This window comes from Podarcis melisellensis (genome assembly GCF_964234715.1).
Source record: "Podarcis melisellensis genome assembly, chromosome: 2".
In the NCBI taxonomy this organism is placed as follows: Eukaryota; Metazoa; Chordata; class Lepidosauria; order Squamata; family Lacertidae; genus Podarcis; species Podarcis melisellensis.
Window position 1 is genome coordinate 19,929,933 of NC_138529.1, and position 17,627 is coordinate 19,947,559.

General features: G+C 46.7%; 1 protein-coding gene across 1 annotated transcript in view; it reads right to left on the bottom strand.

The window, feature by feature from the left end:
• Positions 1-17,627, bottom strand: part of KCNH3 (potassium voltage-gated channel subfamily H member 3) — a 77,311-nt gene that overhangs the window by 36,628 nt on the left and 23,056 nt on the right. Inside the window, exons 2-3 of the mRNA XM_081898542.1 lie at positions 4,332-4,565; positions 2,487-2,621 (exon numbers count right to left, since the gene is read on the bottom strand). Of these exons, the coding sequence (XP_081754668.1) occupies positions 2,487-2,621; positions 4,332-4,565 (369 nt within the window). The remainder of the gene's footprint in view (positions 1-2,486; positions 2,622-4,331; positions 4,566-17,627) is intronic.

The following is a 17,627-nucleotide window of genomic DNA, read 5'->3' on the forward strand; positions in this document are numbered from 1 at the left end:
TCAAGCTTGCAAAGATATATCACCTGTCTGATAATAAATGTTGGAAATGTAAAGAGGAGGAAGGGACATTTCTACACCTCTGGTGGACCTGCCCGAAGGTGAAGGCCTTCTGGGAGATGATACATAATGAACTAAAAAAGGTGCTTAGATTCACCTTACCCAAGAAACCGGAGGCCTTCCTCCTGGGCATGGTAGACCAGAGGGTGGCTAAGAAAGATAGAACTTTCTTTATGTACGCTACTACAGCAGCAAGGATCTTGATGGCAAAGCACTGGAAGACACAAAACCTACCCACACTGGAAGAATGGCAGACGCAGCTGATGGATTATATGGAACTGGCTGAAATGACTGGCAGAATTCGAGACTCGGGAGAAGAAGAAACGGAGGAAGTTTGGGAAAAATTTAAGGACTATTTGAAAAAGCATTATAAGTTGTATGAATGTTAAAAAATGCTTCTCTCTAGGAAATTATAGCTTCAGTATCGGTAAATCTTTGAATTGGTAAATAAGGCACAACAAGACAGAAGTGGTGTAATGAAATAATTTTATTGTGTTGAAACTAAAAATTAATGGATTCGGATTGAAATGTTTAGAGACCAGATATCACGATAAAATGGAAGATATATTATTATGTTTAAAATAAGTCAACAAATTGCTGAGGTTTTGGTTTTACAGAGAATGCAGTGTCCGGAAGATGGGGGGAGTCCACTAGATTTATGGAAACATGTATTTGGAATTTGAATTTTGTATATTATAAATCTAATAAAAATTATATATAAAAAAAAAAACATGTCTTGGGAATTCGAAAGATAATTGGGTCAAATTAATATAATTTAGTTTTGCTTGGTAGATAAAGTGTTTCTCAAATTGCACAGAAATCATTTGAAATGATTGCCGAGTACTTGCAGTTGTATTACATATTATTTTATTTACTTGTTGTTGTTGTTGCTGTTATTATTATTTCACATTACCTGACATTTTCAGAAAGCAAAATTAAAATTCTATAAATGCCAGTTTATTTCTTATTGACCATAACACGATTAGCGATAGCTCAGCGGTAGAAGAGCCAGACTGAAATACCCCTGAACCTATAGGAAAATAATATCTGGGAAACAGCGATGTCTGAGTGTTTCACCAGACACAGGAGGACAATTGAAGGCACAATGAATAGAGATACCTTCCAAGAAACGTGGACCCCTTTCTTTACCTATACTAATGACCAAAATCAATATACCAACCACTCAATATTCTCAGTGGAGCGGTTACATTAAGTAATATGTTGAACATGTAAGTGCATGTCTAGAGACAATGGATAAAGCAAACATCATTAAGATGTACTGGTGGATAAGTTGTTTAATAATAATATTGATAATTTTTCTTTATACCCCACCCTCCCCAGCCAAGGCCGGGCTCAGAGCGGCTTACAAGCAATAATAAAAACAAGTTGAATGATTACAACTTAAAAACAAAATTAAAATACAACATTAAAATAATGAAACATTAAAATATTAAAATGTAGCCTCATTGCAGGAGGAAAAGGAAAAGAAAAAAAGAAAGAGAGGGAGGGAATCAAATTGGCTCCAAGCCAAAGGCCAGGCGGAACAACTCTGTCTTACAGGCCCTGCGGAAAGAAATCAGATCCTGCAGGGCCCTGGTCTCATGAGGCAGAGCGTTCCACCAGGCCGGAGCCAGTGTTGAAAAGGCCCTGCCTCTGGTTGAAGCCAATCTAACTTCCTTAGGGCCCAGGACCACTAGGGTGTTGCTATTTATGGTTTAGTGCTTCTTGTATTTGTTTAAAAACCAGTAACAAATTGTTTTTAAAAAGCAGTTTGTGTGCTTCTTCACCAAACAAAGACTTACCAAGCTAAATGTTGTCTAGTCACAAAAAAATAACCACAGATTTGAATTCCTCACACCCAACAACTTTATATATTTTTTTATATTATGGTCGGAGACCAGCTTATAAAACACACTTAGGGGTACAATCCCAGAAGGAAAGCAAACATTTAAAACAATGTACAACAATAAATAAATAATTTATAAATGTGATAAGCGTATAGACACTTAAAACTTTAAGATAAGCTACCACAGAGAGATGACCCAGAATCACCCATGGAACCGAGTTTGGGGATTTTCTTAACAAACTAGTTTGAGTCGAGGGATGGTCTGCACCTACGGATCTGTACACAGAATCTGGCAGCCATCCGGGTTGTCTTATGATCTTTGCCTAACAGGAAAAGGTCTAATTTTTGCTTTTCCAGGAGGTCAGCGAGCTTCACCAGCAGTGCCTCTTCATAAAAGGGACATCTAAAGAACAAGTGCTCTGGACTTCCTATATCCCCCAATGAACAGGCTCAAAGTCTCTGAGCATATGAGACTTCACCCAACAACTTATTTTTAAGACCCCTGGCTGAAGAAATCGGCAAGTTTCACTCTCTAAAATGACCTGCCCATGGGACAATAAATCTCTGCTCCGTGTCTCCTTACCTCCTTCCTTCCAGTTGTCCGCAGGTGCTCTGCTCTTGGTCTCTGTGATGTCTTTGTGGGAGACTAAAAAAAGAGCCACTTCTCCCTTTTCATTCTTGATAGGCACCACATCCAGGAGACACCAGAAGGGGACTCCTAAGGAGACAAGCAGTCTTATTTGTCAGATGATAATAACTGCTTAAGCAATTGCAATGCACTGTGCTAGATGCCGCATGGGTTTGCATTGTATTCTATTGATCATTGTATTTGGCTGCATTGCAATTTATTGAATTACAGTTTGAATCCTGTAGAATTGAAATTGTAAGTGCTCTTCGCAGACGTGCCATGGACCACCTGGATGAAAACACACCTCAGCTTGGGAGCCTCTGGTCTAGATTACAGAACAGAGGAGACTCTACTTGGACAGATGGGTCAATTGCCTTGCCTTGCCTTTCACCTTCTCTTCCTCTGGAGCCCTTAGGGTTTGAGAAGAGCTGCTAAACAGCCTGTCTGTGCCTTACCTACTCTTTCTTGCCATTACTGGGATGCCTGGTCCAATAGGTAAAAGTAAAGGTAAAGGACCCCTGGATGGTTAAGTCCAGTCAATGGCAACTATGGGGTTGTGGCACTCATCTCGCTTTCAGACCGAGGGAGCCAGCGTTTGTCCACAGACAGCTTTCCGGGTCATGTGGCCAGCATGACTAAACTGCTTCTGGCACAACAGGACACCGTGATGGAAACCAGAGTGCACGAAAACGCCGTTTATCTTCCTGCTGGAGCAGTATCTATTCATCTATTTGCACTGGTGTGCTTTCGAACTGCTAGGTTGGCAGGAGCTGGGACAAAGCAACGGGAGCTCACCCCCTCGCAGGGATTCAAACTGCCGACCTTCTGATCGGCAAGCCCAAGAGGCTCAGTGGTTTAGACCACAGCGCCACCCACATCCCCTGGTCCAATATCCCAACCCTGGATTGCATCTAAGTGGGCCTCTCCTACTCCTGAAGACCAACCTGACACAGGTGTGTGGAACAACTTTTTGCTGCACACAGGCCTTACATTGTAAGGTATGCTCTTAAATAGGGGTGGGGAACCTGCAGCCCTCCAGATTTTGCTGGACTCCAACTTCAATCAGCCTGGTTCCCCACCCCCTGACTTAAACCATCTTTAGTGTACATTAAAAAAAACCATTATGTATGAAGGAGGTAACTCTCAGCATGCAGAGTTTATAAAGAAACAATTGCAAAGGAGCATTCATGTTTGCGCATGCATATGCATATGCGCATACATGCAACCCCCCCAAACTCTCTCCTCTTCCAATTGCTTCCTCCCTGGTACACTTTTCAAATGAGCAATGTGCACGCCAGGTGGGGTTGCCATATTTTGAAGGGGGGGGGGGGAAAGGGAGGAAAAGGACACATTCGACTTCTACTTTTAACCAGGGATCGCTATGACAAATTTCATTTTACATACCCATGGGAAAAGAGGACATGTCCTGGAAAAAGAGGACATATGACAACCTAATTGCCGGGACATATAGGACAGATGGAAAAATCACATTGGGAAAGGGGTCAGGGGTCAGTACTTTGCATGAAGGAGCTCCAATCCTGGAATCTAAAGAAAGGGGCAGGTAGCAGATGATGGGAGAGCTGTTGCCAGCCAGAGCAGTCACTATGGGGTAAGATGGTCTGCTTTCTATATCCTCCTCCACCCAAGGCTCCACTTTGCTGCTGTGAAAGGACCAGTCCAGCAACTTTCCCCAGACTTCAGCCTTCTACACTCCAACGTACAAGAGACACCTCCCCACTATGCCCCACAGAGTCATGAGGCCCTTACCAGGGCAGCCCCCTCTGTGAGAAAAGGACTCACCGCTTTTCCTGTAGAGGATGAGCTCCGCCTTAAATTCCTTGCGCTCGTCCAGCGCCTTGCGGATCTGGTTGCGTACGAGTTCGCTGGTGTCAGGTCCATAGAGGAAGCTGCAGGCACAGCAGCGCTGCATGACCTCAGCCCGGGAGAAGCCGGTCAGTTCACAGAAGCCATCGGAACAGTAGACCACAGGGAAGGCGCCACGGACTTGGGCATTGCCCAGTACAAAATTGCTGTCTGCAAGAGAGAGAGGGAGGGAGGGAGGGAGGGAGAGATGCCTTCTGGGTGATTTTGGTTCTGGTGAAGATCTTAGTTCAAGAACCTGCCACCTAAGCCAAAGAATTGCTCGGGCAAGTCATTACTCCTTAGCTTTTGGTCTGGCATTCACACCACTTGGGGCCCTTCCAGGCTGTTATTGTTGTTTATTGAATTTATATACCGCCCTATAACCGGAGGTCTCAGGGCATTTCACAAAAGGTCACAATATATGAAATAAAAATGAAAACAATACAGTAATCCAATAACACCCCCCCTAAAAGAGTCACATTTTAAAGGGTATAGGTTGTTGACTAGGTCAGCCAAAGGCCTGGTTAAAAATGAACGTTTTTGCCTGGTGCCCAAAGGTGTGTAATGAAGGCGCCAGGTGAACTTCCCTGGGGAGAGCATTCCAGAGTCGGGGAGCCACTGCAGAGAAGGCCCTGTTCTTGTGTTGCCACCCTCTGGACCTCTCGAGGAGGAGGCACACAAAGGAGGAGCTCAGAAGATGATCTCAGGGTCTGGGTCGATTCATATGGAAAGTAACAGTCTCTGAGGTATTGCAGTTCTGAGCTGTTTAAGGCTTTATAGGTTAAAATCTATGGTGTTTAATTGTGGGCATATTCTGCAACATGTTCTTGACACAATATCAGCACCATGCTCTAACCAACGGAACTATCCATTCACGAGCTCAAATAATGAATGCACAATAAAACACATGGAAACCCCCAGATCTCATCTCATCACTTGATGATGTAAACACTCCATGGCTCTCAGCTGAACATTTGAACTAAGGGCTCAACTATAAAAAGGTAAAGGTAAAGGGCCCCTGGACGGTTAAGTCCAGTCAAAGGCGACTATAGGGTTGTGGCCCTCGTTTCGCTTTCAGGCTGAGGAAGCCAGCTTTGTCTACACACAGCTTTCAGGGTCATGTGGCCAGCATGGCTAAACTGCTTCTGGCTCAATGGGACACCGTGACGCACGGAAACGCCGTTAACCTTCCTGCCACAACGGTACCTATTTATCTACTTGCACTGGCATACTTTCGAACTGCTTGGTTGGCAGGAGCGGGTACAGAGCACCACAGCTCACCCCGTCGCGGGGATTTGAACATAGCTGTCAACTTTCAGATTTGAAAACAAGGGATCAGCAGCCTCACCTGTCCTGGGAACAGTCTATGGGATATCTAACAATCCGGGATAGCAGCAGGAAGCAGCGGGAAACGGCGCTGGAATAAGGGAATTTCCCGCAAAAAAAAGGGAAGGTTGACAACTATGGATTCAAACTGCTGACCTTCTGATCAGCAAGCCCAAGAGACTCAGTGGTTTAGACCACAGCGCCACCCACACTGTACATACTGCACAGACACCAAGCCATCAGTGACTCTCACAATGCGTGGCATTGCGACGACACACCTCTTTTCAACTGTTTGCACATACCACAGTGAAATGCAGCCCTGGATTTCAACAGTGATCATCAGAAATGGATTCATGGTGCAACATGTGCAAGAAAAGGAACACGTTATGTTTGATGCATAAACACTGAAACTACTGAAAATGCATGGCTGAGTGAGATATAGGGAGCAGCACCAGTGGCAAGGCAGGAAACTCCCGGTACTGTTGGAAGGGGACCTGGGGAGCTGTGCAAGAAGAAGAAGAAGAAGAAGAAGAAGAAAAGAGTTTGGATTTGAGATCCCGCTTTATCACTACTCGAAGGAGTCTCAAAGCGGCTAACATTCTCCTTTCCCTTCCTTCCCCACAACAAACACTCTGTGAGGTGAGTGGGGCTGAGAGACTTCAAAGAAGTGTGACTGGCCCAAGGTCACCCAGCAGCTGCATGTGGAGGAGCGGGGAATCAAACCCGGTTCACCAGATTACGAGTCTATCGCTCTTAACAACTACACCACACTGGCTCTCAAAGTTAGGAATCTCAAGGTTAGGAATCAAAAGGTTAGGCTCGCAAGGTTAGGAATGCAAGCATTCATGAAACACTGGCATCAGGACAGAGTGGGGAAATAACCTGGCAATGGAAAGGAAGAAGGTGCGTTGGGGAACCATAGATGCAGAATGGAGTTGGGAATGCAAAAATGCTTTATCATGTCCCATCCTCCAGTTGCCCAGTATGGGGTGGAAGGGAGGGGAGGGGGAGTCAACATTCCTAGTTCCTCTTCCCCACCGTCTCCCCAGGAGTTGGCACCATCTGGTACATCCCCAGTTTCTGACTATTTTTACCCTGTTTGTTCCATGCAGAGTTAGTCATCGCCTGCAGCATCTGGACTCAAACCCCCAACTTCTCACCAGTGGAGAGCCAGAGCCCTCCCTCCTCCTCTCCCCCCACCCGGCCGCCTGGATTCATTTGCATAGATTTGAATAGGAATGGTGCTGGAGTGGCATTTTTCTTTCCCCCTACTATATCCAGAGGATCAGTCCGTGTGGAGGTGGGGGGTGGGATGCTGGAAATGGATACTAGAGAAGACTGTTTGGTGAGGAGGAGGATGAAAGAGTGAGGGTTTGGCCAGAACAGGCAGAAGAGTGAGGCCTAGTGGCAACAGCAGAATAAAGTAAGTGTGTGTGTGTGTGTGTGCGCGTGCGTGCGTGCGTAAAAGAAGGTTGGCAGTGGGGCAGTTTATAAACAGCAGGGGAACAGGACAAGCCAATTTAAGACACACACCAGGTCATGCCTAAAACCAGAGTGAGCGAACCCATTAATATAGGGAGGTTTATAGCATGGGTAGGCAAATTAAGGCCCGGGGGCCGGATGCAGCCCAATTGCCTTCTCAATCCGGCCTGCGGACGGTCCGGGAATCAGCGTGTTTTTACATGAGTAGAATGTGTGCTTTTATTTAAAATGTATCTCTGGGTTATTTGTGGGACATAGAAATTCATTCATTTCCCCACCCCCCACCCCAAAATATAGTCCGGCTCCCCAGAAGGTCTGAGGGACAGTGGACTGGCTGCCCCCTGCTGAAAAAGTTTGCTGACCCCTGGTTTATAGCCACTGAGAGTTGCTAGGTGAAGGTGATTAGTTGATTTGGCATTCATAGCTACCCAAGCCTTTCTGTGTGTCAAAGGCCAGACTACACATTACACAAGTTTCTGTGGAACTCAGAAGTGGACAATCAGGAGTAAAGGAAGGCTGGTTCATGGCATCTTTACCCCTACAGAGAGAAAAGCAGTTTGAGGGGGTTGGGTTTAAAAGGGGAAACAGCTGGCAGGGAAAGGATTAAGCACTTGCTCTCTGCTTTAAAGCGGAGTTTGTTTAATTGATTGACTGATTTCACAATACAGTGGTACCTCGGATTACATACCCTTCAGGTTACATACGCTTCAGGTTACAGACTCTGCTAACCCAGAAATATTACCTCGGGTTAAGAACTTTGCTTCAGGATGGGAACAGAAATCGTGCTCCGGCGGCGCAGCGGCAGCAGGAGGCCCCATTAGCTAAAGTGGTGCTTCAGGTTAAGAACAGTTTCAGGTTAAGAACGGACCTCCGGAACGAATTAAGTACTTAACCCGAGGTACCTCTATATCTACATAACAAATGAAACTGATGTGTAGAAAATGTAACCTGAAAAAAGAAACGTTGTGCATACTTTTGTAAACCAAGAAATCTTTAAAAATAATAACCTACATAACGCTTTATTGTAATACAACCCCAAAGTGGTTTACGGAAAGAGCAGAACAATAAAAGTATATGTTAAAAAGAAGTTAAAAACGACTATTCAAAACATCCAAAAATAATTAAAACCAGCAATCAGCTGAAACCAGATTAAAACACACGACAACATTCTATACATCTGGATAGGGTTGCCTAAACAAAAAATGTTTTTTAGTAGCTAGAAGCTTCCCATCTATTTCCAAAGCAAAACTTAGAACCTAGAAATAATGCTGAATTTCCAAAAGACTGGGGAGAGGTCCCTTCAACGTCCCCCAATAAAATATTTGAGGGGGGCCAGCCCCCCCAAGTTGATGAACATTGCCATTCAAATGGGGTGGGTATGCACCATCCTGTGATATTTTTGTTTTTTATTCAATATTTTATTCAAGTTGGCATCCCTGACAAGGAGACCAACACCAACAGACCTGCTTCTCCAAGGCTCAAAGCAGGATTCTCCCAAGCCCAAGGCAGCAGAGCAGAGCCAGCAAGTTCAAACCTTGGTCCTCCTGCCTTAAACTCTGTTGAGAATCTCTGCCAGTCAGTGCAGGGATGGATGGATAAATCACCTGACCCAGTAAAAGGCAGCTTTCTGTGTTCCTGAATTATTATTTTACACCTCTTTTAACACTCCTTATTTCAACCTTCTCCCTTGCCATATCTCCTAGAACAGTTCAGACGTTGCTAATTTCATATCCCTCTGAAATCGGGCCTCTCTTGCCCCTCCTTGACTCCACACCAAAGGGAGAGCTTATCCCCGAACCTGTAGGCAAGATGCGCTCATCTCAAACCTCTGAGGAGATGTTGTGTGGGTACCAAGGCAATGAGCCACCAGGGAAGGGAGAGAGAGGGTCATGCAACCAGCAGTGACACAGTGCAACTGAGCTGTTTCCAGGAACACACATGTGGAGCAGGCTCTCTTGTGGGCAGGACCTGCAGATAAGGGTCCCCTCATGATACATTAGGGCTACAGACTTAAACTGGCTCCAGAATTATCTCCGGTCCTCGTGGAACTCTGGGAATTGTAGTTCTAGGAGGGGTGTGTGTTTTTTAAGGATCTTTTTCAGGGGGTTCTCAGCATCCTCACCAATCAAGCCCATTAACCTGGTGTAAGCTTGTAACAACAACAACAATTTTATTATTTATACCACAACTCTTCTGACTGGGTTGCCCCAGACATTCTGGGTGGTTTCCAACATATATAAAAACAGAATACAGTAGAATCTCGGTTTCCCAATGTAATCTGTTCTGGAAGACCGTTCAACTTCCAAAATGTTCAAAAACTGAAAACTGAAAGCTGAAGCCTCAATACAATAGGCAAACTCAACACAGAAGCCGTGAGGTACATCTGGCTTCTGAAAATCGTTGGAAAACCGAAGCAGTTACTTCCGGGTTTTCAGTGTTTGAAAGCCAAAACGTGTGTCAATGGAGACGCTTGACAACTGGGTTCCACTGTAAAACATTACACATTTAAAAGCTTCCCTATACAGGACTGCCTTCAGATGCCTTCTAAAGGTTTATAAATTATAGTTACTCATCTCCTTGACATCTGATGGGAGAGTGTTCCACAGGGTGGGTGCCACTACCGAGAAGGCCCTCTGCCTGGTTCCCTGTAGCTGAATATGCCCCTGCTATGGAGACTACTGGGGGCATCCTTACTCGGTGAGTGTGTTGGCCAAGCAGCCTTGTTCATGGGAGATAAAACCACAGTGACCTAAAGCAACCAGCCAACCTCTTTTATTATCCAAAATAATAAAGAAGTTAATTTGAAAAATAATGAAGGAAGGAAGGTGTGTGGGGGTGGGGGGTGAAAGATTAGCGGAGTACAAAATAAAGCAAAACCCAAACTAGGAACATAGGAAACTGACATATACTTAGTCAGAACATTGGTCCATCTAGCTCACTATTATGGTCTGCAATAATGGCTTTCCAAGGTTTCAGGAAGGGGACATTCCCAGCCCTACCTGAAGGAGCATCTCCAGCCCCCATCGTTCTGCCCAGACACTGAGGTCCAGCTCCAAGAGCCTTCTGGCAGTTCCCTCCCTTTAAGACGTGAAGCTACAGGTTACCAGGCAGAGGGCCTTCTCAGTATTGGCACCCGCCCTGTGGAACGCCCTCCCATCAGATGTCAAGGAAACAAACAACTATTTGACTTTTAGAAGACATCTGAAGGCAGCCCTGTTTAGGGAAGTTTTTAATGTGTGATGTTTTATTGTGTTTTTAATATTCTGCTGGGAGTTGCCCAGAGTGGCTGGGGAAACCTAACCAGATGGGCGGGGTATAAATAATAAATTCTTCTTCTTCCTCTTCTTCTTCTTCTTCTTCTTCTTCTTCTTCTTCTTCTTCTTCTTCTTCTTCTTCTTCTTCTTCTTCTTCTTCTTCTTCTTCCCACCACCTGAAGAGGCCAGGTACCATGGACCTTCAATATGTAATGCAGGTGCCTTGCCACCAAGAGTTATGGTTTCTCTCCCCTAAAAAAGGTAAAGGTAAAGGGACCCCTGACCATTAGGTCCAGTCGTGGCCGACTCTGGGGTTGCGGCGCTCATCTCGCTTTATTGGCCGAGGGAGCCGGCATACAGCTTCCAGGTCATGTGGCCAGCATGACTAAGCCGCTTCTAGCGAACCAGAGCAGCACACGGAAACGCCGTTTACCTTCCCGCCGGAGTGGTACCTATTTATCTACTTGCACTTTGATGTGCTTTTGAACTGCTAGATTGGCAGGAGCTGGGACCGAGCAACAGGAGCTCACCCTGTCGCGAGGATTTGAACCACAGACCTTCTGATTGGCAAGTCCTAGGCTCTGTGGTTTAACCCACAGTGCTACCCGCGTCCCCATTCTCTCCCCTAGCAAAGTTAATAAAGCACAATGACACAAGTTTCTCATCTAGCTCACCTAACAACTGATAAAGCCGCAAGTATTTGGAAAAGCAGGAGTCTTCAGGATGCTCCAAAGAAGACAAAAAGCTACTAAATTAAATAAGCCAGCCCACATATCTTTGGGTGGCAGAGGGGTAGGTAGTGGGGATTGAGCAATGGGGAGGGAGAACCCGGAAGAACAGGAGGGGCACCCCTAGGCAAGGAAACTTCAGAGCTGGGCACTTGGGGGAATTGTCATTTTGCCAACACGGGAAGAAATGCAGAGAGTGGGCTGCTGTCGAATCTCAGAAATGCTATTCTGCAAAACAGGCAACCATACCAAAGGTTCTGCTCCGAGTTAAGGTGCTCTTGCCCCAAACATCTAAGGGACCCCACTCCTTTCTATAATCCTGAGTGACAGCTGTCTGGCTCCTGCAGCAAACCCTCATTCTGAACAGCGCCAGAGCCTGCGTTCTGTTCCATATTCCACAGGCAAGCCAGTACGATAGACGGTATCATCTCACCTACTCCACGTTTCAGCTGCTGCTGGAGAGCTCCCCCCTCCTTGCAATTCAGCTAGAAGGACTCTCTTCTCTCCAAACTTGCTTATTTCAATTAGCCTGCCTGTTTGCCATCACTGTCGTTAATGGCCTTCCTTCACAATGGCAGCCCCACCAGGGGGCAATCTCAAGAGGCACCAGCGCACTCCAAGCAAAGCACAACCCAGTTTCCTCAAATCTTGGCTACTGCGAAAGCCAATAAGGAACCAAAAATAGCATTTTCGAGGCCGGTCCTTGCAAGTTCGGCAGTTTTGCAAATCACGGAAACGTCCTGGGCATTTGGAAACTGTCACAGAAATCTGACTGCTGCCCCGAAGGTTTGACAATTCTCAATTCCTGCAGGATCCTTCATCATATCACAGACAAATAACTCTGCTGGGATGCCTGCTGGGATGCCTGCCGGGATGCTCTGTATCTGGGTACCCTTGGTACACCTACTGTTCTAATAAATCCACTCAGAATAAAGGCAGAAGTCCACGTTTGCAGCCAAAAGTATTTAAATCAGTGTGTCTCCCCCACCCAGTACTATATTTCAGCCACCCAATCCATGACTTCTGTTTTACTTTCCCACCCTTTCACTCAGCCTCATAGGTTGCAACCACTATACCCAGTGGCGTAGCGTGGGTTGTCAGCACCCGGGGCAAGGCAAGTAATTTGCGCCCCCTAACCCGTGGATTTGCGCCCCCTAACCTGTGGATTTGCGCCCCCTAACCCCCAGATGTTGCGCCCGGTGCGGCCGGCCCTCCCTGCACCCCCCATGCTACGCCACTGACTATAGCACAGGGGTTGGCTGATTAGTGCAAGTTACAGCAAGTTACAGCAAAAACAGCAAAGGCTGTGTACACACCATACGTTTAAAGCACATGTCTTCTCCCAAAGAATCATGGGAACTCGCTTCCCCTTGCAGAGCTACAATTCCCCGCACCCTTTAACAAACTACAGTCTCCAGGATTGAGGGGGGGGGAAGCTATGGGTTTTGGATGTGATTTAAATGCGTGGCGTGCGGGCGCTTGTTTGTCTTGTTGCGCCTTAAATGTATTATTGGCATCGATTTTCATGAGTTACAGTCCACGTTGTCAGGTGCGTGAAGTGTCAGTCTGAGCTGCAGCCCTGTTTAGGGAAGTTTATAGTGTTTGGTGTTTTTAATATTCTATTGGGAGCCGCCCAGAGTGGCTGGGGTATGTATGTATGTAGGTATGTATGTATGTATGTATGTATGTATGTATGTATGAATGAATAAATAAATAAATAAAATTATTGATACACATACCTATGGGGATGATAATGATGATGATGATTAATATTATTACTACTTACTAACTCCCCTTCCTCTCAGAGGAGCCCAGGGCATCAAATAACAAACCAGCAAAACAATACAATTTTTCTATTATTATTATTATTATTATTATTATAAACCCCACACATTAAGAACACCTAAAAACGTTTTTAAATCAGTCAACATATGCTCACAGCTAAGAAATTCAAGGTAAGAATTCCAGGAACAGCATCTCTCAGCCATCAAATTGCTGGATGTGCAGGGACGCTTCTAAATTCCCCGTGAGTGTTAATAATATGGGAGACACATGCACTTCCCCAGGGAGGGAATTTCGCAAATGGAGAACCAGACCTGTCGCAGGTCACACTAACCAGGCAGTACCCAGGCCAGCATGACTAAACCGCTTCTGGTGCAATGGAACACTGACGGAAACCAGAGTGCATGGAAACACTGTTTACCTTCCTGCCACAACGGTACCTATTAATCTACTTGCACTGGTGTGCTTTTGAACTGCTAGGTTGGCAGGAGCTGGGACAGAGCAATGGGAGCTCACCCCATCACAGGGATTCAAACTGCCGACCTTCTGATCAGCAAACCCAAGAGGCTCTGTGGTTTAGACCACAGTGCCACCCACCAAATGCTTTAAAGCCCACAACTTCCCCCTGAAGACTCCTGGAACTCTAGTTTACCACACACGGTGCCACAATTCCCAGCACCCTTAAACTACAGTTCCCAGGGCAGGGGTAGGCAACCTAAGGCCTGCTGGCCGAATGCAGCGCAATCACCTTCTAAATCCAGCCCATGGACGGTCTGGGAATAAGCATGTTTTTACATGAGTAGAATGTGTCCTTTTATTTAAAATGCATCTCTGGTTTATTTGTGGGGCTTAGGAATTCGTTCATTATTTTTTTCCAAAATATAGTCTGGCCCACCACATGGTCTGAGGGACGGTGGACTGGCCCACGGCTGAAAAAGGTTGCTGACCCCTGTCCCAGGGTTCTCTGGGGGAAGTCATGAGCTGTGCATGCAGCCTCTATGGGAATTGGTTCCTACTGTTCACTAAAATCTCTCATTGGACTTCTCCCATCCCAACATGCTGCTAGGTTGCCTTCACCCACTGCCAAGCCTCTCGATACTTCACTGTCTATACAGGAATGAATCCTTCCTTCCTTCCTTCCTTCCTTCCTTCCTTCCTTCCTTCCTTCCTTCCTTCCTTCCTTCCTTCCTTCCTTCCTTCCTTCCTTCCTTCCTTCTTTGCTTCACAGTGGCACTTTGCAGCGAAGGGCCATTCCATCTGCTGCAGCAACAGAGGTGCTAACCTTACAAATGATTGCCCTAGGCTGCTACCTATAATTGCCTCTATGCTTGCGGCTGCAGCTGTAATCAACAGCACCAGATGAGGAAATGCTTTATAAATAGCAGTCCCTCCTTCCAAGAGACAGCGGCTTTATCTCAGTGCCCGGGAAAGATCCCTGGTACAGAAAGAGACTGCACCACAAGGCACAGCATCCCTTACTTCATAGCTGCATGTACTCTTGTGTTCTTCACAACAAAACAAAAACCACCCAGACGTTTAGGACCAAGGGCAGCCCAAACTCTGTATCACGAAAAGCTGGATTCTGCAACCATTGCTCTGATTAAGTGCAATTGAACTGATTTGCTTGATTTCAATAATATTCTGCTCCTGCTAGCTAGGGGGAAGGGGCAAGGAGCACTGAAGGTCCAGTAGTCACTGAGGTCCAGCTCCGAGGGCCTTCTGGAGGTTCCCTCACTGTGAGGAGTGAAGTTACAGGGAACCAGGCAGAGGGCCTTCTCAGTAGTGGCACCCGCCCTGTGGAACACGTTCACATTCGATGTCAAGGAAATAAACAACTACAGTGGTACCTCTGGTTATGTACTTCATTCGTTCCGGAGGTCCGTTCTTAACCTGAAACTGTTCTTAACCTGAAGCACCACTTTAGCTAATGGGGCCTCCCGCTGCTGCCGTGCCCCCGCCACATGATTTCTGTTCTCATCCTGAAGCAAAGTTCTTAACCCAAGGTACTATTTCTGGGTTAGCGGAGTCTGTAACCTGAACCGTCTGTAACCTGAAGCGTATGTATCCGAGGTACCACTATATCTGTCTTTTAGAAGACATCCGAAGGCAGCCCTGCTTAGGGAGGTTTTTAATGTTTGATGTTTTCTTCTGTTTTTAATATTCTGCTGGGAGCCACCCTGAGTGGCTGGGGAAACCCAGCCAGATGGGCAGGGTATAAATAATAAATTATGAATATTAATATTATTATGAAGCCCCTCCTCTCCCTCAGGCGACCCTAGTGGTGCAGCGATAAAACTGCTAGCACATTTGCAAAGCTAAGCAGGGTCCAGTCTGGTTTCAAATTTGATGGGTAACCACTTGTTGAGATCGATTGGGTGACCCTCGGGGTCCCTTTCCTACTCTACAATTCTATGATTCCTGGGGTTTCATAGAAGAGTGACTAGTGGGGTGCCACAGGGTTCTGTCTTGGGCCCCGTCTTATTCAACATCTTTATCAACGACTTGGATGATGGACTCAAGGGCATCCTGATCAAATTTGCAGATGACACCAAACTGGGAGGGGTGGCTAACACCGCAGAGGACAGGATCACACTTCAAAACGACCTTGACAGATTAGAGAACTGGCCAAAACAAACAAGATGAATTTTAACAGGGAGAAATGTAAAGTATTGCACTTGGGCAAAAAAAATGAGAGGCACAAATACAAGATGGGTGACACCTGGCTTGAGAGCAGTACATGTGAAAAAGATCTAGGAGTCTTGGTTGACGACAAACTTGACATGAGCCAACAGTGTGACGCGGCAGCTAAAAAAGCCAATGCAATTCTGGGCTGCATCAATAGATCAAGGGAAGTAATAGCGCCACTGTATTCTGCTCTGGTCAGACCTCACCTGGAGTACTGTGTCCAGTTGTGGGCACCACAGTTCAAGAAGGACACTGACAAACTGGAACGTGTCCAGAGGAGGGCAACCAAAATGGTCAAAGGCCTGGAAACAATGCCTTATGAGGAACAGCTAAGGGAGCTGGGCATGTTTAGCCTGGAGAAGAGGAGGTTAAGGGGTGATATGATAGCCATGTTGAAATCTATAAAAGGATGTCACATAGAGGAGGGAGAAAGGTTGTTTTCTGCTGCTCCAGAGAAGCGGACACGGAGCAATGGATCCAAACTACAAGAAAGAAGATTCCACCTAAACATTAGGAAGAACTTCCTGACAGTAAGAGCTGTTCGACAGTGGAATTTGCTGCCAAGGAGTGTGGTGGAGTCTCCTTCTTTGGAGGTCTTTAAGCAGAGGCTTGACAACCATATGTCAGGAGTGCTCTGATGATGTTTCCTGCTTGGCAGGGGGTTGGACTCGATGGCCCTTGTGGTCTCTTCCAACTCTATGATTCTATGTTCTTTTGGAACCCCGATTTGCTATGCAAAGACCTGCTGCTAAAGTCTGCAGCTCCTAGGCATTTCCGTGCCTAGTGCCATTCTGCGTTCTTGTTCCGTGCTTGCACCAGATTTCAAAAGGCACGCAGCCCTTAGCATGCAAAGGCGCCAGCCTACACGACTGCTCTCTCGTTAAGGTGAAACGAGGCCTTTCCCTCCCTCCCTCCCTCCCTCCCTCCCTCCCTCTGCCACCAAGTGAACTTGCCAGGGTTGCATCAGACCCTGGGCTGCTCTTTTCAAGCGCTCTCCTCCTTCCCCGCTTTTGGCCCGGCCCTCTGTGCAACGCCACAACCCCAGCCCCTCACCCTTCAAACTCAAGGCAGCCTTGCTTTCTGTGAGCATCGCTGTTTAACACGCATCTCCGAGGGCCCACCTCCCTACTGCTCTGTTGTACATCGCTCCGAGCCGCGCTGCAGCTCTTTTGAAATTAAAAGGCAATTAAGACGTGGGGTGGCAGGGTGGTGGCGGCAGGCGGGAGGGGCCCCCCCTCCGCCTCCTCCTGGCTGTTTTAACTGTGCTCCCCAGCTCCTCTCTCCCCTCTAATTATACCCAGGGTGACAGCAGATTTCAGGCTTCGCATGCACCCGTTAGATCTGCTTGAGTTGGTGCCTACGAGAACGCCGAGACCTGCTCTGTAATTTGCCTGCTGTTGTTACTCACTATTAGCAATGTGGGATGGGTTAGGTATTTATAGAGCAGCCGGGTTTCTGGGATCCTCGGGGAGTTATTTGGTTAAGTGCATCGGGCGAAAGCAAAAGGGGGAGCAGGCACCCTGAGCGACCCGCTCGGCCCGTTGGATCCTTGTATTTAACCTTACTGTTGACCCTGCTTCACCACCACCCAGTGCAAGCTCTTTCTTGCTTTTTCAGTTCCAAGCAGAACAGGCAGCCAAAAGCAGCAGCAGAAGCAGCAATGAGGAGTTTAGCAAGGCCCCCCCCCGGGGTGGGTCAAATGCATGGCTGTGAGTCACCAGGTCTGGTGCAGCGAAGGATCTCCAGAGGTCCTGAGAGAGAGAGAGAGCTGCAAGCCCCTGCCACAACCTCCTCCTCTTTCACAGCACACATCTGCCTCCTTTATTCTCCCTCTCCCTGTCAAGCTATTCTCTACACTCCCCTGCTTCCAATGCGAGAAGCCACTTCCCTCTTCTTCTCCCTCTTTGTGCCTTCCTTTGGCCATCACTGTCACTCAACTCCTGTGTCAGCTTCAGGCAAGATGCCTTCATTGGCAC